General features: G+C 31.6%; 1 protein-coding gene and 2 long non-coding RNA genes across 7 annotated transcripts; 2 read left to right on the forward strand and 1 right to left on the reverse strand.

Moving 5' to 3' along the window:
* The first annotated feature begins 4,512 nt into the window (after positions 1-4,512).
* LOC111912745 (uncharacterized) lies at positions 4,513-9,311 on the forward strand. Of its 2 annotated transcripts, XR_006186867.2 has the most exons (4): positions 4,514-4,968; positions 6,384-8,809; positions 8,917-9,010; positions 9,091-9,311. It is a non-coding gene; the product is annotated as an uncharacterized LOC111912745 (long non-coding RNA). The 2 variants fall into 2 exon arrangements; XR_008226341.1 differs by having other exon boundaries at positions 4,513-4,968; positions 6,384-9,010.
* A 1,581-nt stretch (positions 9,312-10,892) lies between these two features.
* On the reverse strand, positions 10,893-11,483 carry LOC111912709 (rho GTPase-activating protein 1). Its single transcript, XM_023908438.1, has 2 exons — positions 11,346-11,483; positions 10,893-11,255 (listed from the first exon to the last, which is right to left on the reverse strand). Exons 1-2 carry the CDS (start codon positions 11,481-11,483, stop codon positions 10,893-10,895), a joined length of 501 nt encoding a protein of 166 aa, XP_023764206.1.
* A 3,304-nt stretch (positions 11,484-14,787) lies between these two features.
* LOC111912683 (uncharacterized) lies at positions 14,788-21,466 on the forward strand. 4 transcript variants are annotated; one of them, XR_008227076.1, is made up of 6 exons: positions 14,788-17,536; positions 18,416-18,487; positions 19,016-19,915; positions 20,155-20,221; positions 20,343-20,412; positions 20,947-21,466. It is a non-coding gene; the product is annotated as an uncharacterized LOC111912683 (long non-coding RNA). The 4 variants fall into 4 exon arrangements; XR_006187108.2 differs by having other exon boundaries at positions 18,416-19,915; positions 20,947-21,106; positions 21,195-21,465; XR_008227077.1 differs by having other exon boundaries at positions 14,788-16,365; positions 16,653-17,536; positions 18,416-19,915; positions 20,947-21,461.
* The last annotated feature ends 2,137 nt before the right edge of the window (positions 21,467-23,603 follow it).

Raw genomic sequence — 23,603 nt, forward strand, 5'->3', positions numbered from 1 at the left:
GTTGGTCATACATTGATTGCACGAAAACACATTGGTAACTCAATGTTATAAAACGTGCCTTTGTGTATGATTCAACAAGTGGTTAGTACAAGCATATGAGTTGAAGTTTATCCATTCCTTTTACCCTTGAATGAATAAAAGCGATATATGTGGGCCCCTCGATGATTTACTGATGAGACCCCTAAGTGCTTGGCCAAGCCTGAACTGATTTTATTTTGTTCAATTAGTCAGTCATCATAAATCGGAAATCGGGAAACAACAAATAGACAGAGAGAATGATTATGATCCATGTTTCAGTCTGTATGATATCTAGAATGGAGGAATATATGATCCCTTATCTAATGGACAAGTCATTGACTAGATCAGAGTTCGACATCGGCTTTAAGAGCTATGATTGATAGTCGGGTTTTGGAGTCATGCACAATAATAGTTTTAGACTTATCCAAGTGGGAGAGTGTTGGATTAGTGTCTAAGTCCATAACTATAATTAGTATGTACTTGACCGGATTTGGCATGGTCCAGTTGGGTTGCACTTCACCGGAACAATTTGTATGGATAGTCTTTTGAGAATAATATGTTTATGATTTATATTAATATATTAAAAGTTCTAATATATTAATATGAAATCATATTATTTAATTAGTATTGATCAAGAATTAATTTAGAGTTAATTTAGTGATCAAAAGGAACTAATTAAATATGGACTCTTATATATAAATATGGGCCAAGTTCATTTAGGTTGGGATAAGCTTACATTGATTGCCCATGGAGTTTTAACCTGTGGGTCCTATGGAAATGAAAGGTCATGGGTATTAGGGTTTACATGAACGTAACCCAATCCTCCATACTATATAAAGAGGTCTTTGGTACACGAAATGGCACTAGTGTGCGAGGATACAAGAGTGGGCCGATTTCTTGTGTGCATTCTATTCTCTCAAGTTTTCCAAGGTGTTTTTGGTGATTTGTGATTCCACTTGGGCCTTCCACACTATTGGGGCTAAGCTCTTGAAGACCAAGACTTCAAGCTCCATCAAAATGTATGTCATCTAACTAGGCTTTTGTAGTATAGTTGTTTCATATTATGATAGTTAGGATGAAACCTTGGAATATTGAATATTTGCATGTATAATAGAGAAAACATAGATCCAAGATTTATAGGGTTGCATGTACACCATAGGAGTGTTAGAATGCTCAAAACCCATCAGTTTAAAGTGGTAGAAATGTGGTAGTATACTTATATATTATAGCTTAAAACGACCTATCACAAAGTAGTTAGTTGAGTATGGAAAAATAGTCAATTTACAACGAATATACAAAATAAGGAAATCATTATATAGAAGTGGGTGGAGTGTGGATGCAAAAGAAGGTCGAAAAGGATATACAAATCATGTTCTGTGCAACACATATAGAACCTCTAAAAAGTTAATAATACCTCAAGTACCACCTAACTACTTATACTCTCAAGGATGGACCAAAAGGATAGATGACAATTCCCAGACAAAAAGTTGTCCCCTAAAACAATTGTACCACCTATGGAGATAACAAACAAATAGTTAATTAAAAAGACGATTCTACCCTTATACCCACGAGTAACTTTGGAGGTTATCAATTTTTAGAAACAAACACCAATAAACAATTTGAAACATTTTTACTCATTCCAAAAAAATATAACTATTATGTTATCATGAATAAAAAAGCTACAAAATCAAATTTATTTTGGCAAATTTAACAATTTTGTAATATTTGCCAAAACCAAATTTACACCAAATTAAAACAAAAACAATCACATCTAGGAATTTTTTTTTCACAGAATGTTATGTGCTAATAACCAATAATATATATATATATATATATATATATATATATATATATATATATATATATATATATATTGCGTATCATAATTTTTTTCATAGAATTATTGTGTATCACAAAATAATGCAAGTTACATCTGGAAATAAATAAATTCTAAAAATCTAAAAAAAGATATATAATTCAAGTTTTGTGCAATACATATAGAACCTCTAAATAGTTAATATTACCTCAAGTACCACCTAGCTACTTATACTCTCAAGGATGTACCACAAGGATAGACAACAATTGGACAGAGAAAGTCGTCCCCAAGAACAATTGTACTACCTGTAGAGATAACAAACAAACACTTAGTTAAAAAGACGATTATACCCTTATACCCAACAACAACTTTGGGGCTTATCAATATTAACAAACACCAATAAACAATTTGAAACATTTTAATCATTCCAACAAAATATAACTATTATGTTCTCATGAACAAAAAAGATTCAAAATCAAATTTATTCAAGAAAATTTAATCACAAGGTTGTCGACGCACCATCTTTTGGTTTTGGAATTTTAGTTTCATTTATTTACTCAATAATGTTGAACGAAAATAGAAATTGGTAAGGTTCTTGATCGTACACACTCATAACATGAACTTGATTTTTTGCTTTTCCATAGGTATGTTGCATTATTGAGTAAATAAACGAAATTTGTTGTTGTATTAACTCATGGTCCTTAATTTTGTTGAATAATCCTACTATTTCTTTCAGTAATGCATGATTTTTGCAAATCCTATATGCAAAAGTATTTGGTTCAAAAGTTTTTGTAAAAACTTATAATGCATCCAATACATTGAACGCATTTCATCTACATGGGCATAAGTACTGTATATCAATCATTAAGTTTGTGAAATAGATTATATAAGAATGTTATATACAATTGAATGTTAGATATGTTAGGAATTTCATTTGTTTGAGGCATTTTAGCAAACAGATAGAGTGCGAGATATGAACATTTTAGCAAACATAAAAAATTAACCATCTGAATAATGTAAGATTAGTTTTTGAATATTATCAGACGATGGTATGTATAAGATGAAGGAAATAAAATACATACATGTATGTAGACTGTAGAAATAGTTGAAGAAGAATAATGATGGCAGCCTGAACTACAGATGGGAAATTGCGACAATATGATACATGATAGCAAACATATTTGTACATAATTTTGATTATAGAATCCATTATGTTTCCTAAAATATTGAGATATTATGATGTGCATTTAAAAATCAAATCATTTATCGTAACCTATAATCACTTTTTATTTAAAGGTTGAATTTGTTCCAGATGAAGTGATCGTCACAGATTTATCACTTTAAATATAAAGTTTGAATTTGTTCCCGATGAAGTGATCATCAAAGATACAGATGCATAGTTGTATGCAAAATGAGAAGAAGAACAACAACAATGGCATAATTAAAGTACATACTTGTATGCAGAATGAGGTGAAGAAGAATAACAATGGAAGACGTCTTTGCTTTGCTGTTATTCTTTATATGTTGTAGTCGACAAGGATGATAGGTTACATATGTTATATGAGAAATCATATATTTAGGAAATTACATCAAAAAGAAATCAATTTTAGAGCTGTTATTAATTATGACAATTATTACATTACAAATATATCAATTCTTTTTCCACAGAGCATTTATTTCTCGCAATCTTATAACCGAAATAAGTTGTGTATCTAAACAAATCAAAAAATTACATATGAAAATAAATGTATTCTAAAAATTTTAATGTCATGTATCCAAATCATTGAGGACATGACCAGAAAAATGAGTTGTATTTATTAGTATAGATTATGATATAAAGTTTTCAAAGTGTTAACATTCAATCGCTCGTTACTTCCTCGGTCAATGTGGTGTGTGGATGTGAATATAATAAAGATAGAACATGACTATTTAAAATTAAAATAATGTAATAAAATATACAAACTGCCTCAGTTAGTGTATGGGCGTGGATATAATAAAGATAGAACATGACTATTTAAAATTAAAAGAATGTAATACAATATATTATACTAGGAGAATATCTTAGGGTTGTCAACGAAGGCAAACGGGACGGAGAGTGCATCCCTAACCTCTGTTCCCCTGCTCCCCATTGATTTTGGGCTATCTTTTTTTAGGCTAAAAGAAGTTGTTCTTTGGGACAAAAGAAACTATTTTGTAGGTGACAAATAATTATTTATAGCAAAGTTTTACATGTTAAAAACAAAAAACAAAAATTATGGCATCTTAAAATCATTATACTCACAATCTAAAAACATGTTTTTTGTTGAATATTAGATTCTCCAAATCATGTTATTATGTATTATATTTATATAATTAATATATGTATAATTTACTAGCGGGACATTTTAACATCCCTAGAATATCTACGCATTTTGCAAAATAAAACTTCATAGTTAATTTTTTTGCATATACACGTTGAAAATAATAATACATTAACTGTATACTAAGTTGGTATATTAATTTGTAATTATTTTGAATCATATTATAAAAAAATACATATATTAATCAATAACATCTACCTACCATTTGTGTTTAAATATTTTGAACTCCTCTGTACCCTCACCAAAAAAATCAATTACAGATATGAAGAAATCGATTTGGAGGGAGACGATGTTGGTAGTCTGTGTTGTTGATGGCAGACAATAGATGGAGTGTATGTTTGTGTGTGTGTGTGTGTGAATTCTTGAGTTATGTGTGATTTGAAGAACAATCGATACAATCTGGAGTGTGTGTATTCATGAGTGTGATGGGTGGCGACGGTGGAGAGAATGATGGTGGCGTTTTCTTTCTTTTTCTAATAAAAAATCTCCTATCCTAATGAATAAGAGATTTCTTTGCCACGTGGCAATTTTTAAGCCCCTCCCAATCGTTTTTTCCCGCTGGACTCTGTAAAGTGAAATACAAATACTACCCTTCTCCTTAGTCCTTATCCTTACGTTACAATTATGATTACGAAAAACTCCATTTTACCTCTGATACTTATCCTATGTTTCTTCTTCTCATGTATACTAGGGCTTATGTTGAATTGTGGTTACTCCCTCATCAATGGTGAAGATGACGCCCATATGCTCTCCGGAGCCACAATTTCTGTTCGGGTAAACATCGATCTTCTTTGCACAACTTTACTCATCTAGGTTAAGCTGTTACTCCCACATCTTGATCCGGCCAGACACACCGACGTCGATGTTCTACCTCCGGCCATAGGGTTCAATTTCTGATTTCAACTTCGATTTTTGACTTTGCATGTTCTATTTTTCAAGCTTTATCTTCGATTCCAACTTGATTAGGTTTATTGAATACAATTTCAACGTTCATCTTCAATCTATCTAAATACTTGGATTATGAGATTGCTTTAAATGGCCTTCCGAAATAGAAGAACAACCTTGTAAAACTTCTTATTGCCAAAATTGTAATCTTTTTTTTTTGCTGAAATTAGCATTGATTATTGCTGAGTTTAGCATATTTTTTTCTTGTTTCATGGGAATGTAGAACATATACAAGGAGATATTTTGTATGATTGCTTATGACCTAAAATTGTTGATACACGATACTTCCTCCTCTGGTAACTGTGATATTTTAACTTTCAATGTCAAACTTAGAATTACTTTCAATTTTAGTTAGTATTCATTATTTTAGGGTTTTGACATTGTTTTCTTTTTGTATATATAATATTTATTGGAACTTTTGAAGTAGTTATAGGATTTTTAATCGAAAAATAATATGTAAATACCAATTTCAAAATTGAAAATAGTTTGTTTGATTGCTAAACTAAATATAGCATAACTGATGTAGGATGCCTAGAGTACTCCTCATTCCATCAAAAATCCATTTCTTTGTTTTTCTTAATTGGCCAATAAACAAAATCTGATTTCAGATTTGTACATTCTGAAGTTTATGATGTTCCTGAAATACCCTTTTTTAAAGATCTGTTGTAGATTCATCATCTTAATGTGTATTTAGTCAAGGGTAGCAATTTCCTTCTATATTCGATATCTTTATATTTCAGCTGAGTTATGTATCAAAATTTGCTTATTGGTCTATATGTATGTGTGACTGTGTGTATGCAATTTTGCTTGCATATATTAGAAATATACAAAATTCAATTGTGATTTCTTAGAAACTTGAAATTTCCAACAGTGTTTGACAAATTTGCAGCTACTTAAGTCAACAAACTACGACCACAAAATTGTGGTTGCATGTTAATTCCACTTTGTCCAGCGAAGACTCTTGGGTCCTACTTTGGAATACATGAGAAAAATTCCACAATTACACTAAAAGAATTAATTATATATTTTATGTTTTGTATTGCCACAATTTTTTATTAATCAACCTGCGTTTGTCTTTATCCTTTTGACACCACAAAAATTGTGGTTGATGTAGCCACTCTTAATGTCAATCAGGTTATTTATCTTTATTTTATTTTTTTATTTGGCAATGCAAAAAAAACAGCTTTGAAAAGTAAAAAAAAAAATGCTTAATTTGAATATGTTTATGTTGGATATAATAATAGGTGGGACAAGTTGAAGCAAGTGATGGTATGGGTATGGTCCCACTGGATGTGGTGGTTCGGATCCTTAACAATCAACTCAGTTCATTAATGTGGATCGACGAAAAGGTTGTATTTATAAATATAATTTTGTAATTACAAAAATAAAAATTTACTTTGAAAATCAGAAATATAATAACTAAATTATAAATTATAAATAATATAAACATCATGTTGGTTCCACAAACATCCTTTTGAATCCAATCATTTTTTATTATTTTTTTAATTTCCTATCAATTTTGGTCCCAGTATCGTCAAAGTCAACATTTAACTGTCAAAATTTTATAATGACCACAAGAACCAAATTTGTTATTTACCCTAATATTTGTTATTTGTTTTCTGTAAATTAACCTTTAGAAAATTTTGACTTTTTAGTCGTGGATCATGCTCAAATGATTAAAGAAACGTAAATATATTATGCAAATATTGTTCTTTATGTTATTATTGTTATTATATGTCATTTAAATTCAAATCCCTTTAAAATCGGTATCTAATATCAATATATTTGTTAATTTGTCAATTTTCCAACTTACTCTAACACAATTATAGGGATTATACATATCCATAAAAAATATATCTGTTATAAATTGAAGTTCTCTTTTTCCCTGAATGCACGGTTTACTTCAACATAAAATTTTGTCTCCAGCCCTTCCTTTCATCGTGAACAACAAATAAGATAACATCAAGGTTAGTTTTTATTTACTCTATAATTTTGTATGATGTTCATCTTTTTCCTTCTATCAGTTCATATGCATCATCTGTATCTTATTCTGCAATGACATCAACATTTGATTTTATAGATGTGTTGGCATCTACTTTGTTCAAAAATTCATAATTATATTTGCATAATATGGTTGTATATAATTATCTTTTCTGCTATGATTGGGTTGCAACCTAAAAAATTTCTCCTACATGCTTCCATAATGATTATCACTTATGATCTTTCATTGTGTTAGGTCAATTGCACGTTTTATAAAATTGTGTAACTTTATAGATCGACATTTTATAAATGTAATTTTTTTAAGTTACGCATTCTACTTCCATTTATAGCAATATACTTGAATATAATTCTTTTTTAATATTCAAATTTGTAGGTTGGTCACCCTAATTCCTATTTATTCTGTTTCTTTTTTTTTCCGGTTTGTTGGTAGTACATCAACCAGTTTAAGTTTTCAATCCTTTGGAAAGTCTTATTTGTTGTAACCATTCTATAAAACAACCTATTATTATTAAATAAATTCATCAACACATATATTGAAATCTATTATGCCAATCTTAGTAACCAACATCTTTTACTTGTGTAAATAGAGTTAATATGTTTATTATAGCAATGTACTTTAAAAGGGCCATTTTTTATGTGTATTTGTATCTATATATGTGACTTTTTTTTGTATGTTTAAATGTTAATGTGTATTATAGAAATGTATTTTAAAATTACTTTGCTATTGTATCCAATATAAAAATGGAAAAAAAAAAGTTAAACAAGGGCTATTTTTGTACAAACTACAAACCCTTGGGAAATTTGTGGTCTTCAAATCCTAATTTTTAACATCTACTATTACGGGAAGAGGAATAAAAATTCAATATTTCAACTATTATGCGCAATTTGACAAATGAAATTAAATTATTGAAACACAAACTTAACAAATATTCATACCTTTTTCAACGTCGAATTATGTCTTTCAGCACCGATTTCAATATAAAAAACACAAACTTAACAAAGATTCATACCTTTTTCAATATCGAATCCCAGTTTTTTAATGTTTTTCAACACCGATTTCAATATAAAATGTTAACAAAATGATTTGTGTTTCAATTAATAGAATTTAATAGAGATATGATGTTTCATAACTATTTTTAATTATTAATAGTATTATATTACAAGAAATGAATATAGGTAATAAAGTTAACCACAAAAACATTGAACACAATGATGATGATTCACATATCAAAGTGCGAGTGGTAAAGATGCAGAACTTTATCAAGAATAATATGGTTTTATCAATTGAAATGATCATAATGGATGAGGAGGTTGGTTATATTGTTTTTTTTTTAATATCCCACTAAATATTACATATGTTTCAAGTAATTAATAATATTTTTTTATTTAACAGGGAACAAAATATTATTCCTGTGTTTTCAATCAAAATTTTTCCAGATTTAGTGATCTTTTAAATGAAGATCAAACATATATCATTATAAAACCCAACATGGTGTCTGTCAAAAATGATTTTAGTGCTACAGGTTAGAGGTTAGAGACAGACCATAACTTTGAATTGGAAAACTATCGTTAAAAAATGTAAGGATTTTTCAGGTCTGATGAATGGTTTTGTGTTTCTTGATCTTAATTCTATTATCGAACAAAAATGCACAAAGAGACTCATTCTTTGGTTAGTTATTTAACTTTATTCCAATCATTTTCATAACTTGTGTAATTTATTATACATGTTACTACTTAATCTAATCTTATTTATTATATTTTATTAAACTTGTGTAGATGTTATTGGACAAATTGTCTCATTTCGGGCACTTGAAACATCAAATCCTAACCCATCCAAGCATTAAATGAAGATGACTATTAGCAACTTGCCGTGAGATTATATTTATTTTATTTCTTTATTATTTTTAATCACATTTTTAAACTACTGATTATTTTCATTTTTTTATTTAGGTCTATACACCTTAAGGTCAATGTATTTGAAACTCAAGCACATCAAATATCATAGTACCTAAAAACTAACCATACGGTTAATTGTGTTGTTATAGTGATGTAGTTTGCTAAGCTTAACATTTGGGATAGTTTGTAGTCAAAAGTTATTTTGATTTAACCAAATTGCTCATTAATTGAGACATTGTCGAAATTAATGAATTCAAGAAAGAGTTAGTTTCTTTTGTTTTTTGTTTAAATTTTTTATATTGTTTTTTTATATAAACGAATACACTATGCTATATGAAAAAAAATATTTTTAAATATTACAGATTGAAAGCAGGTGACAATGGAGGTATGTCTGGAAAAAAAAAAAAAAAAAACATAACTACACTCCCAGGCTACTCTTCATTATTTTTGTGGGTTTTTTTTTTTGTTGTCGTTACTTAAATGTATGTTGCATTATATAAAGTAATGACTTTTATAAAATATATGGATTTACATTTGTAATTAAGCACTTAAAGTTCACAAATTTCGTAAAAATAGAGAACATATCCTAAAAAAAACACCACCATTGAACGAATTTCAAGGTTATGGCCAGTAAGCCTAAAAAAGAAACACATGACGCAGTAAATCAAGATAAAATTTTGAAAAAAAAACAGACGAAAACAGCAACAATTTCTATTAATCTAACAAAATTAACACCATGAACGATCAAGAAAGAGTAAAAAGTAAGGGTTTTAAAAATCTCTATTTCTAATTAAATACTTACCATTTATTTTGTAATTAAATACTTACTAATCAAAAAGTTATTAAGAAATACAATATAAGTGTAAAAACAGTCTGCTAAACTTAACATTTTGGGATGGTTTTGTAGTGTGTATATATATATATATATATATATATATATATATATATATATATATATATATATATATATATATATATATATATATATTCTTTTATTTGAATTTACTTTTATTGACTAATTTATTTTTATAGGAATTGGTGAAGCCAAAAGTTATTTTGATGTAACCAAATTGTTCATTAATTGAGACATTGTCGAAATTAATGAATTCAAGAAAGAGTTAGTTTCTTTTGTTTTTTGTTTAAATTTTTTATATTGTTTTTTTTATATAAACCAATTCACTATGTTATATGAAAAAAAATATATTTTTAAATATTACAGATTGAAAGCCGATAACAATGGAGCTATGTCTGAAAAAAAAAACATAACTACACTCCCAGCTAATCTTCATTATTTTTTTGGGGTTTTTTTTGTCGTTACTTAAATATATGTTGCATTATGTAAAGTAATGACTTTTATAAAATATGTGGATTTACATTTGTAATTAAATACTTAAAATTCATAAATTTAGTAAAAATAGAGAACATATCCTAAGAAAAACACCATCATTGAACGGATTTCAAGGTTATGACTAGAAAGCCTAAAAAAGAAATACATGACACAGTAATTCAAGGTAAAGTTTTGAAAAAATATAGACAAAAACAGCAACAATTTCTATTAATCTAACAAAATTAACACCATGAACGATTAAGAAAGATTAAAAGATAAGAGTTTTAAAATCTCTATTTCTAATTAAATATTTACTATTTATTGTGTAATTAAATACTTAGTAATCAAAAAGTTATTAAAAAAATACAATATAAATTTTCTAAATTAATAATATATTATTTAATACATAATTAAATTTTAAATTCTATTTAATATTAATATCTGTGGGTTTCATGGATTTTTATCTAATTTAAATAAATATATAAAAAGCCCAAAATAAAATGAAAAGGACACAGCGTAGCAGAGAGTTTTAACCTAGAATTATGGCACTTGGCGCGCCTACATGGCGCTTTTTTAAACCAAGATTTCTACTCTTGAGAACTTCTGCCATCGTACAAGCACCTTCAACCACTCTATCGCCACTCTCTTCTTCAACCATAGACATATTAGTTTGACTTTGACCACTATAAATCGAATCACTTTCCAAGGTAGCTATTTGGATTGAAAAATCCTTGTCCTCCTTCTTGATCTCATTTGATGTTCCCGAAACACAAACACCATTGTTCCCATTCATATCATCTGATGGTTTTCTCTCCCTAAGTGTCTTCACAATCAAAGTCTTGAGAAATTTCGTAACTTGAACAACATACAGCGAGTGACTCTGAGCACCCATCTGCAAGCAACAAACAGAAGAAGTCATTATAAAGACAAAGACACAGCAGCCATAACTAGTTGTACAATGCTTCCCTTACAGCTTACATACCCGTCCGGTAGTCATATTGGAGGCAAAGATGAAGGCGACTTTATGGGCATTCAATTTGTTAAGATGTTCACATTGAACTATATCTGCCATTAAATCCACAGCCCAAATCATCAATGAAGCTTCTGTTGGTGGAAGCATGGGGAATCAGTAAGCAAGCTATATATAACTTAACGGGTGTTTCTTTTTGACTTAATAAAATAAAATAAATGAAGTCAGCCTGTTAAGATATTTTTTAAATCATCATTATCTATCCACAAAGCACACCTTAAGGCCACCTTGTTCATACAAGCGTTTTTGCAACATCAGAAGAATTCTTGGAACACTGCTCCCTATAGAGTCGCAAGAGAGCTGCATCGAAAACACTTGTGCTGCAAAAAGAAACCCAAGTCATACATCTGTCTTCCCATGTGAGTGAAGTGAAATCCTCATCGTTGTGGGTGGGTTATTTTGTGTGAAGGATAGTGGCAATTAGGTCAAGCAACTAAATATCAACTTATTACAAAATCAAAACCAAACAGTAAGAGAGGAGAGAGACCGGAGGTATTTCCGTTTGTCTTCACTGCAATTCGCAGACTCTCCGATGACGATGGCGCCAATCAACAATGCCCACTACCGAGGGTAAGAAGTAAGAACCCTAAAGGGTAAGATTGGGTAACTTATTTTCTTCTCGGGTCACAATACCGGGTTCGAACTAACCCGTCATCAGACTCACTCGTTACCGGGACTAACTGCAATGGTATTTTTGGGTAGATGATGAGACTTTTCATCTTTTAATTTTTAGATCCGGTATTTTAATCTTGATTTTTAGAAGAATGGATATAAAAAGTTATGGATGCACCTACACACGAGACCTCATTTACCGGGAAATAGAGAATCGGGAACCGGACCGAATACTCCGGTTCCAATCGGTTCTACAAGTAGTGTACTTTTTAGGGATGTGTTTGGTTCCGATTTCAGACAGAAAACCGAAGAACCAGAAACCGATTTAGTGGGAAATTGTAAACCAAGAACACGACCGAATACCCTGGTTTCGATTCTAGTTTTTTCGTGATCCAGTCAAGTTACACGGGTCAAATATTCATCCCTAATAAAAAAAATTCTTTTTAACTTTTGGTATCTTCTAACATACATTGGGCGTCTCTTATCTATATACATTTTTGGTTTTTATATAGTTTTTGGTATATGAACAAATGAAACTTTAGCTTTAGTCTTGGTTGGTAGAAAAGTTGTAAAAAACATTCGACATTAGCTATTCAGTCGACTAAAGTTAAAAGGTTAATCAGTATCTACGAGTATCAGTCATAATATATATATATATATATATATATATATATATATATATATATATATATATATATATATATATATATATATATATATAGGTTCATGCAAAAACACAAAAGAGTTCGACAATGCAAAAACACATATTGTCCAATACGAAATGTACACATGTTATTATTAGATTAAATTTATTAATAATATATTAAATATAATAATTATACACGGAAGTATATATATATATATATATATATATATATATATATATATATATATATATATATATATATATATATATATATATTGCAAATCCACTCAAAGGTGTCCAATTTGAATCCTCCTTAATAAATGAAGTTTTTTTGTCACATATCAATCTCTCATGAGTTTTAACACTTATCATTTTGTGGTATTTTTAAAATAAATATTATCTGCTTGTCAATTTTTGGTTTTTTCAATTTTTAAAATTAAAATCATATATTTCTATATGTAAAGTATTGAATATCATATATATGATATTAAATTGTAATAAATACATTTCTTCATTTGTTATTTTAAATTTGTATATTAAAAAATATTTTATATTACACTTTAATGTGTAATTTTTTTTAATTCAACCCGTATATTATACGGGTCTTACATCTAGTGATGTAACAAAATAACCAAATCAAATTTTTTTTTTTGTTATCAAGTCGTCAATAATATTATAAAAAAACATGTATATTATTAAGTTAACACTAAAGATTAATTTTAAAAAAATACTAATAAATGCCATACAATAGTATTCAATTAAAGAGTAAAAAAAAATGTAATTAAGCCTAAAATAAAATAAAGAGCAATGGTCACAAAGTTATCAACATAAATGATAAATCAATATAAATATTTGAAATTAACCAAATAAAAACAAACAACATCATATACATCGATAGATAAACAAAGATATAATAAACAAATAAATATTTAACATAAATTCGTTGATTGAAGTTATGAATATGATTATAAGCAAATTTAAATAACCCGCCAAAGAAAATAATGTTTGGAAAAAGACAAAACAAAACTAATAAAAAGTTCAAAGGTAAAAGAAAGCTTGTTGTCAATTAAAGGTGTGCTACAGTGCCTCTAATTTTCATGCTATAGTTGTAGACTTTGACTCAAGCATACTAAAATCGATCAGGGAATAAATACTAACATGAGAGAAAAAATGTCAAAGTCATAGGTGATATTTTAAAGACAAACTCACCGGAGAAAATGGAACGCAGGCGACTGGTTAATCTCTGGTGGCGGATAATGTGGATAGAGCTTTGACGGAGTAGGCAGAAGTCCACCGGAGAAAACGGCCGGAGGTGGCGGTTTCCGCTTACCCTTATTTCTAAAGTTTGTTTTTAGGGTTTTTTCCAATTTCACTCTTTTTTTCATCTGTGTTTCATGATATTATTTTATGTTATATATCACGGGTTTGAAAGATTAGAAAAGATTATGTTATATATAGTAAAGATTTAGATTTTTACTTTCCAACAACCTAACCTCCTAAAATAGCCTCATAAAAGATCGATAATTAATATAAAATTTACGGTGTGGTTGATCATTTTCTGTTTGGCTTTTAGTTGAATTTACATGTATCCATTTTGTGTTACCACCAGTGTTTTGAAAACCCGACCGGACCGGCCGGTTCAACCAGGAACCGGCAAGGTTACCGGTTTTCTAACACCCAAAAATCGTTGTATGCCAAACCAGTAAAAACCGCCGGTTTTCTTATAAACCGTAAAAAACCAGTATGGTGCGACCGCAATTAAACCGGTTTATGGAACCAACTTAACTTACTCGCTTCAAGCTCAAAGGAGCAAGCCGGCTCAAAGGAGCCAGCTTATTGAACGAGGCTTTGATTTGGTCGTCTAAGCTGTGGGGATACTCCGTTTTATAAAGTGACTTTGCCTTGTACTTCTTTTCACCCATCGATGTGAGATTACTTCCATGTCCCTTTGTTGTTTATAGTAGTGCTTCTTTACAAGTAAATTTGCATACATATTATTATATATATTAAAGTTGTGGAGAAAAAGAACAGTAAACCTGAGATATTTTTGCTAGTTTTGGTCCCTTAAATTACATTTCCGGTCCCTCTATTTTTGTTTCTTTGTCACTTTGTTAATTTATTCATACCATGGTCACCGCTTTATTCTCCACCGCTTTACCTTTACCAACCCTATACTCAACACACATCACTTTCTTCCATCCTTCCATCCGTCCTTCCGGAAATCTCTCTATTCCTCCGGTATAGTCTACTATCCACCGAAACCCACCGCCTCATACTCCCTCCTTTCTACCTAAACACTTCCTCAACCATGGTAACCACCCCCACCTCATCCGGTATAACCCACTGCCTCATCTCGATCCTTCCTCATTTCACTATTCCAGAAACCCAACGCCTCATAACACTCTATGAGTGTTTCCTCTTCTACCACTTCCTTGCTCTGCTCTAGAAATCTCCATTTAATGTTCGTTGCCGCTCCCAAGCATCGTCGTATGAGGTTTTGCTCCGTCTAACTTTCAACGACTCGCCTACGACTTATCTGTATCTTCTCCTCCCACCTACCGACTCATCGATCTTCAATATCGGACTCATCACAATTGAGACCCAAAACCCTCTCACCACCACCGACCTATACGCCGCTGCTCACGATCGTCTCCACAGACTCACCCCGCTGCTTCTGCTCTGTCTTCAACCTTCTTCATGTTTCCTCTTCTACCACTTCCTTGCTCCGCTCTAGAAATCTCTATTTAATGTCTGTTGCCGCTCCCAAGCATCGTCGTCTGAGGTTTTGCTCCGTCTAACTTTCAACGACTCGCCTACGACTTATATGTATCTTCTCATCCCACCTACCGACTCATCGATCTTCAACATCGGACTCATCACGGTTGAGACCCAAAACCCTCTCACCACCACTGACCTATACGCCGCTGCTCACGATCGTCTTCACCGACTCACCCCGCTGCTTCTGCTCAGTCTTCAACCTTCTTCATGTTTCCTCTTCTACCACTTCCTTGCTCCGCTCTAGAAATCTCCATTTAATGTCTGTTGCCGCTCCCAAGCATCGTCGTCTGAGGTTTTGCTCCGTCTAACTTTCAACGACTCGCCTACGACTTATCTGTATCTTCTCCTCCCACCTACTGAATCATCGATCTTCAACATCGGACTCATCACGGTTGAGACCCAAAACCCTCTCACCACCACCGACCTATACGCCGCTGCTCACGATCGTCTCCACCGACTCACCCCGCTGCTTCTGCTCAGTCTTCAACCTTCTTCATTTTCAAACCGAGCGAAGCTTCCATCTTCGTCTCGAGGTCGTTTTCCTACCCTTATGTCGACTAGGCCTCTTCCTTTCGTTTTAGGGCTTTAGGAAGAGGGAAACGCTCATTGGTGGCGGTGCGGACCATCGCAGACAATACTGAAAGAAAGCAAGGATTTTTGTCATTGATGAGGTAATTTAAAGTTTTTAAATTTCTATTGGTCCTTGGAAAACAAATAACAGGACCATTTGCTTCCATACACGTATACCCTCCAAATTACCTACCCCGGCTCCATCTGCTACGCTGATTTCACTCGCATCTGAAAGAATCGGTAAGCTGAGGACCATACCTGTTTCTTTAAATGTTAACTATTTTCCAGTTGTGTGTGATTTTGCAGTAGGTGGTGTATCTATTCCTATGATGGTAGCGCGATCCATTGTTGTTACTGGTGTAGTTGGTATGTTTGTTGGATTTAGGGTTTACGAGTTCTTATTCAGGTTTTCCATGCTCCTGACTCCCACTATTAAGACAATAAGTAGGTGATAGAACTTGGTGTATGAGTACTTTCTTAAAATGAATGAGATTGAGCTGAGAAGCAAAAATACATACGAAAATTTGGTTTACCTTTATAGAAGTGGAAAGAATTACATTTCATGTTGAAAGTTGGTTTTTCAGAAATGTATTTGATGTTTTTGACAGGTGTCAATTGAAACTCAACTCAACTACTTATTTTGGTGTTCTTAGGATCAGAAGACTGAAACGTACAAGGATATAATCAAATCTGGAAGTGTAAGAGGTAACATTTTGTTCTGATGTTTATGTGTATATATGATCATTTTTTGTTGTATCCTTCTGTTTTTTTTCAGGGGAATTTAGATTACAGGAGGTAGTTCGATTGGTGTTGCCATTAAAGCCCACACATCACCACCAAAAATCTTCTCAGGTTTTTTATAACTCCTAGGGTTTAATTTGATTTATAATACGATCTCAATATGTGATCTCCGTGCTCTTCTGGAAGTAGAGGTATGTGCTTCATCTGTACATAAATATGATTAATAAAAACAACAATTCGTCTTTAGTCTTTAGAGCTAGGTTTTCTAATCTGGTTGGATTACAGATTAGCCTGCCTACTGTAAGATTTGTTATAACTATAAGTGAACAGGTTATTGGCGTTGCTGTAATTCGAGGAATCAAAACAGATCATCAGTTGGTTAAAGTATTTTTTTTTGTTTTTCTTCCATATTGAAGAATAAATTATAACATCTTCCTCTCCAAGGTTGATGTAGCACCTGGTTCCTGGTACGTATGACCTATCTAATTATTTAAATTTTTTAGCCTTGGACTCAGCGAGTTGTAGGCCCGACTCGCCGAGTAGAGCCGGGATATTGAGCACGTTTAAGTTGGCGACTCGGCGAGTCCACATTCCGGACACGGCGAGTCCCCCCTGACTGGATGAAACCCTAATTTCAAGGGTTTGCACCCTATTTAAATCAACCTTATGCACCCCAAGCCCGACTCCTTCACCCTCAGAGCACCCTATATTGACCTAACCCCCTTTTCTTGTGAGATTGAAGTGTTTTGGTGTGATTTCTTGAAGATCTTGGTGATTATCTCAGAGATTCCTTGAGGTATAACTCAGTTTCCTTCTGTTTTTATGCTTTAAGTTCCCTAGAGCACCATTAAAGTCCTTCTTGATCCATTTCCAAGCTTGGTTGTGGATTAGGGGTTGTAATAAGTTGATTAACCTCTAGATCTAGGCAGGTTTGAACTCCAAAAGCTCAGATCCATGGCCTTTATGGGAGTAAATCGCTTGAATGTCTTAGATCTACCATTTTAGCCTTTATTAAGCCTTAAATCCCCATCCTATGCATGTATACACATAAAGTTGGAAACTTTACGTGTAAAACCTACCCTAAGAGCCTAGATCTATGTATGGTATGAGCTGGATTCAAGCAGAACCGAGTATATAGTAATTGCATGTGAACGACTCGGCAAGTCGAGTCGCGAGTCCCCGAGATTTTCCCCTTTTCGTGTTTGTTGAGTGGAGTTGTGAGTCATGGGAGGACTCAGTGAGTTGGAAGCCAGACTCATCCATGGAGGGACTCGGCGAGTCAATGCCCTGACTCGGCAAGTCCAAGGCAATCTTCTTACCTCAAGAACAGACTCGGCGAGTTGTTCATACAACTCGGCGAGTCTCAGCATAAAGTGTTCATCGGATGAAGATGAACTCGACGAGTTGTTCATGCAACTCGGCGAGTAGGATGAAGGACTTTTGGACATCAGTTTAGAAGGAGAACTCGTCGAGTCAATGCCTAACTCGACGAGTAGAGTCGGGATTAAGGTCAATCAAATGGGTAGGGACTCAACAAGTTGGCAAGACAAATCGGTGAGTCGGGTCAACTGGAAGTTGACTTTGACTTGGACTTTGACCTGGTCAAGGGTAAAATGGTCATTTTACCCTAAGTACAACTAGCGGTGTTTGACTGAACGTTTTGTGGGAATTATAGCCGGAGGACTTCCGGAACAGCAGCAGCAACAGTAGACAGTCAGTTCTCGCTTAAATCAGCAGCTACTTCGAGGTGAGTTACCTTCCAGTAGCGGTGGGTCTACGGCCACAATGCCGGCCCACCAGTAGGAGTTGTATGTTAGATGATTGTCTCTGTGATATTCATCTAGAGTTGCTACTACCTGTGATATGTTTATGTGCTAGTATGATATGATGCTATGTGCTAGTGACAGTAGGGGAGATAGTCCCCAGATTACCGGTCAATAGGGCCGAAGGGGCGGTCATGCCCAACCATGCTAGATAGATTATGTGATATGTGTTATGTGGTAGTAGTAAGGGTGAAATAGTCCCCAGCATCCGGTCGAGAGGACCGAAGGGAGAGACCAGCACCCAGATATGCTAGTCAGTATCCGGTCGAGAGGACCGAAGGGGAGGCCAGCACCCAGATATGCTAGTCAATATCCGGTCGAGAGGACCAAAGGGGTAGGTCAGGCACCCAGATATGCCTGACAATATAAGTATGTTATGTGGTTATATGGTATGTGGTACAGTGGGGGAACTCACTAAGCTTCGTGCTTACGGTTTTCAGTTTTTGTTTCAGGTACTTCTTCAGTCAAGGGGAAGGAGCTGGCGCGGTAGCGGCTCATCACACACACGCTCTTTGTTTTCCGCACTACGAGTCATTCTGGGATTTGCACTCTGATATTATTATGTTTTACGTTTTGGTTTACGGTCACGAGACATGTTTTATTAAATGTTATGAGCACATGATATTTTGTTACAAACGTTTTGCAAATCACTTAATTAAAAATGAAAATTTTGACCCGTATTTTTGGGATGTTACAATTCAAAAACATATTACTGGATTAGTACTGCTTTACAAAAATTATAAGTGATTAACTTCTAAATCTAATGGAAGGAGGGGAAGCAAACGGTATTGTAATTGTTTCCCAATTTTGTTCTACATAATTGAAACTACAGTGTTGTTAATCATTACAGACTCCTACACACGCTTCCCTCTCTAATGTTGTTTGCTTCCCTCTCTAACACCGTATTCCTACTATCTGTACATATTCATATCAGGTATATGTTCATTTAATCTATCAATTCTGATTTTCTTTAATATTTGTACTTTCACATCCTTTTGCAACCATTGGTTTTCTACAACCATACTGAAGCATATGAAACTTTTGCTCAAATTACGATGCCATTGAAAATTGTATTTTTGCTATTGTCCTTGAATCCACGTACCTCAAGGTTTTGTAAGATGCACCATGTTTTGCTAACATGGACCATGTTTCCTAATGTGCATAATGTTTACCAAATCATGAATTTTCAAAAAGATTTATGTTTACTTGAATGCAGGCAATATCTACATTGCGAGTTTATATGAAATGATTAGAGACTATGGGCAGGCGGCTAGAGATCTTAGAAGATTCTTGTCTCTTCTCATATCTCAACTACACGAAAATTCAATTCTTAATCAATCCAATAAGCTAAGGTAAATGCATATTCAACCTTCTAACATTGAAGAACATTGCAAGAAGGAATTTCCATTATATATGTACCTTATACTTGAATACCGGAAAGTTGGCACTAAAACATCACCCTGATCGTAGCATCGCACTCCTCTTTTTTTTTTTTTTTTTTAAACTACCCAAATATCATTCCACCTTTTTTTTGAAAAAGATATCAATGATTACACGGGGTTGTTTTATCTGATATATAGATAATTTGCAGATTCCAGAAGGCAATGGTTCAGGATTTTTTTGGGATGAAGAAGGGCATATTGTCACCAATTACCATGGTAAGGACATACAATGTTTTCCTCTCTTTGAATTTTCATCAATGATTAATATGTTAAATATTATAATAAAAAATGATATGGTTATTTTATTTATTGATTTTATAATCTTTTGCTGTTCTAGAAACTCGCCAATTCGTCATGCTGAATAGTACCATATTCCTCCTATTAGGTTGTTACAAAAACATGATATGGTCAGTTTATTTATTCTACTTTTTTAAAAGTTTCATTCCAATTGTTAGTAAAATGGGCAATGTACTTTAAATTTTAGGGCAATATACTTTTAACTTTACCCATAACAGCAACATACTTGCATTTCTTTTATGTAAAGTTTTATATTTATCGCATAACAGCGACATACTTAGTTACTAATAAGGATATGTTTTGCTTTCCAGATAATATTTTGGTTTTGGTATGGTTTTACATTTATTAAATGTGTTTCCTGTTGTTTGTAGCTGAAGTTCTGTTGCAAAGTTACCTCAATAGCAGATAAACATATGTGTATGTCTTTTTTGTTTTTTACCATTCCAACTAATTAAAACCAGAAACTGTGACCTATAATCTTGATGCAATTTAGAACATTCAAATTAAATGTGTGGATGAACAAGCCATAAATTCAATCAAAATTGTTAATTTTAGAGTTTGTTCTTTTAAGATGTACCAGTTACATTATTCGTATTGTTATTATTAGTGATACTAGTATAAGATGGTTGTTTATGAAATTGCAGGAGTTTCCTGGACGGAGGAAGAACATATGACGTTTCTACTGGGGTAAAAGGAGCTGATGCAAGTTGATTGGTAAATTGGTCAAAAGATGATTTTTTTTTGTTTTTTCGCATCAATACTACTTGATCCATTACCGCAAATGTGTCTATTGTTGATTTGTAGGTATACGATTACTAATACTCAACTAATTTTTAGAAAATTGTATTGAAACATTGTCCATATTTTTATACAGTTTATGTTTCTTTTATAGGGTCTTCGTATTGGTCATAACCTAGCCTTAGCCATTGGTTTATTTAATATTCGAGAGGTAGGGTGTTGTTGCCGCACTTGCTATTTACTTTGCAACACAAAGGGGTCATTATATAATATCATACTACAACATATTTGTATATTTGTAAATGGGCGAAACGTAGACAATAGCAACATACTTTATTATAGCTACCAATTAGAAACAATGTACTATACTTCCACACAAAAGCGACACCTTCCGAACCCCGCAACGCGGAGATCACCTTTCTAGTTAAATATATTTGCGTTGTCTCTTTTTTACACAACTCACACACATATTATATATATTTACTTACGTACCTACGTATTTAATATGTGCACTACATATTTATTATATACATATATAAAAACACATATATAATTTAGTCTTTTACACACAACACACCACACGTTTCATATATATATATATATATATATATATATATATATATATATATATATATATATATATATATATATATATATATATATATATATATATCCGGTTTTTCCGGTTTTTTGGACCGGTCCAACCGGTTGGACCAATTGAACTATCACCGGTTCGATATCCGGTCTGGTTTTCAAAACATTGGTTACTACGGGTGTCCACATGAAATTTGTTGTATAATCTATTAAAAATTTTCCAAATTCAAGGGTGTCCATGGACACCTTTTACAACAACCTAGGCTATATATATATATATATATATATATATATATATATATATATATATATATATATATATATATATATATATATATATATATATATATCTTCATCTTCATATCCTAATAAAAGAATAGTTTTATTCTTCTTTTGACATGTGTCATCTTATTAAACCTCTTAATTAATGCATGTTTTATTCTTCTTTTGTCATGTGTCACCATATTATGTCTACTAATTAATACTTGCCACATGTCAACCTATTGATTATTATTTTAAATTTTAAATTTCCCACTCTATCTACATTAAATTAACAGCATTAAAATAAAATTAATACAAATTATAAAGTGATATAATTTCACATATTTATTTAAAATCAATAATTATAGTTTTATATAACTAAAAAATCTCCTAATTAATAATTTATTTAAAATAATTGATTAATAACTTTGAATTTTCACTAAAAAAACTTAATTAATTTTGTAACCGTGGTTCCCACGGGTTATAAACTAGTGTGTGTGTATATATATATATATATATATATATATATATATATATATATATATATATATATATATATATATATATATATATATATTATGTTAATGTATGACCATTTCTTATCCGTTTGATCGAAAAAAATGAAGAGTTGTGATCGTAGGGTACATGTTATTAACATGAGATATCATTACTAGATAATTACACTTAATTAATTGTAGGAGTAAATTAGTCAAATTGGTTAATAACTATTTGTAGCAAGTAAGAATATTATGGGATGCTATTTAAATTAAATTTCAAAAAAATAAAATTATATCTTTTACATTTTAATAACAACCGTATCTTTTATATTATTAGTAAAATTGTTTGAAGATTTTTTTAATGTTGCGTGCATTCTTTAAGAATATTGTATACTAAATTTTGCATATTGGAAATTCTTTAAGAATACCTTCATTATTTTGGTCTTTTTTTTATTATTGTGTTTCTATTCTTTTAGAATTTAACATTCTAAAAATTCTAAAAGAATACAAGATCATTAAAAAGATTTCATACGACCTAAATATTTTTGTAGAATAGGACTGCATATTTTCTAAATAATAAGAATTTGCATCAAAATAATAATCATTATAATTGCAAAATTGACACATTCTCCTGATAATTATACAAAAATTAATACAAATCAGAATATAATTTGTTGATGCGTTCTAAAAACTACAAATGCATGTTGAATAATATACATTCTAAAAGAATGAGGTTTCTTTATCACATGTGAAAGAATATATCAACAATAAAAAGGAAGAACCGAATCATCAACTTTTGTTTATCTTTTTCTTTATATATCCTAAGCATGACTCTAAAAAATTTAGAAACATCACAAAAGAATATGCATTCTTATAGAGTATCATAGAATGCTTTCTTAAATAATATCACTAACAATCATACCTTTTAATTATCGAATTGTAGGTCGTCCGGTTCAACTTCAAACAACTGCAAAATAGATTTGAAAATTTAATTGTCATGACATGAAAATAATGGCATGCTCTACAGTGCTTAATCATGATTGAAAAAGAAAGAAAGTAGATACTCTTAGAAAACGATGTTGCGGTTAAAAAAATCACAACAGTGGAACAATAAAACACATAAAAGGAATATTTTCATGTTTTGAACACAATAACCATTAAAGATTCAAACTTTAAAGCTTGATGAACAATAAAACACTTATCATTTTTCA

This window comes from Lactuca sativa, chromosome 9 (assembly GCF_002870075.4).
Source record: "Lactuca sativa cultivar Salinas chromosome 9, Lsat_Salinas_v11, whole genome shotgun sequence".
Lineage (NCBI taxonomy): Eukaryota > Viridiplantae > Streptophyta > Magnoliopsida > Asterales > Asteraceae > Lactuca > Lactuca sativa.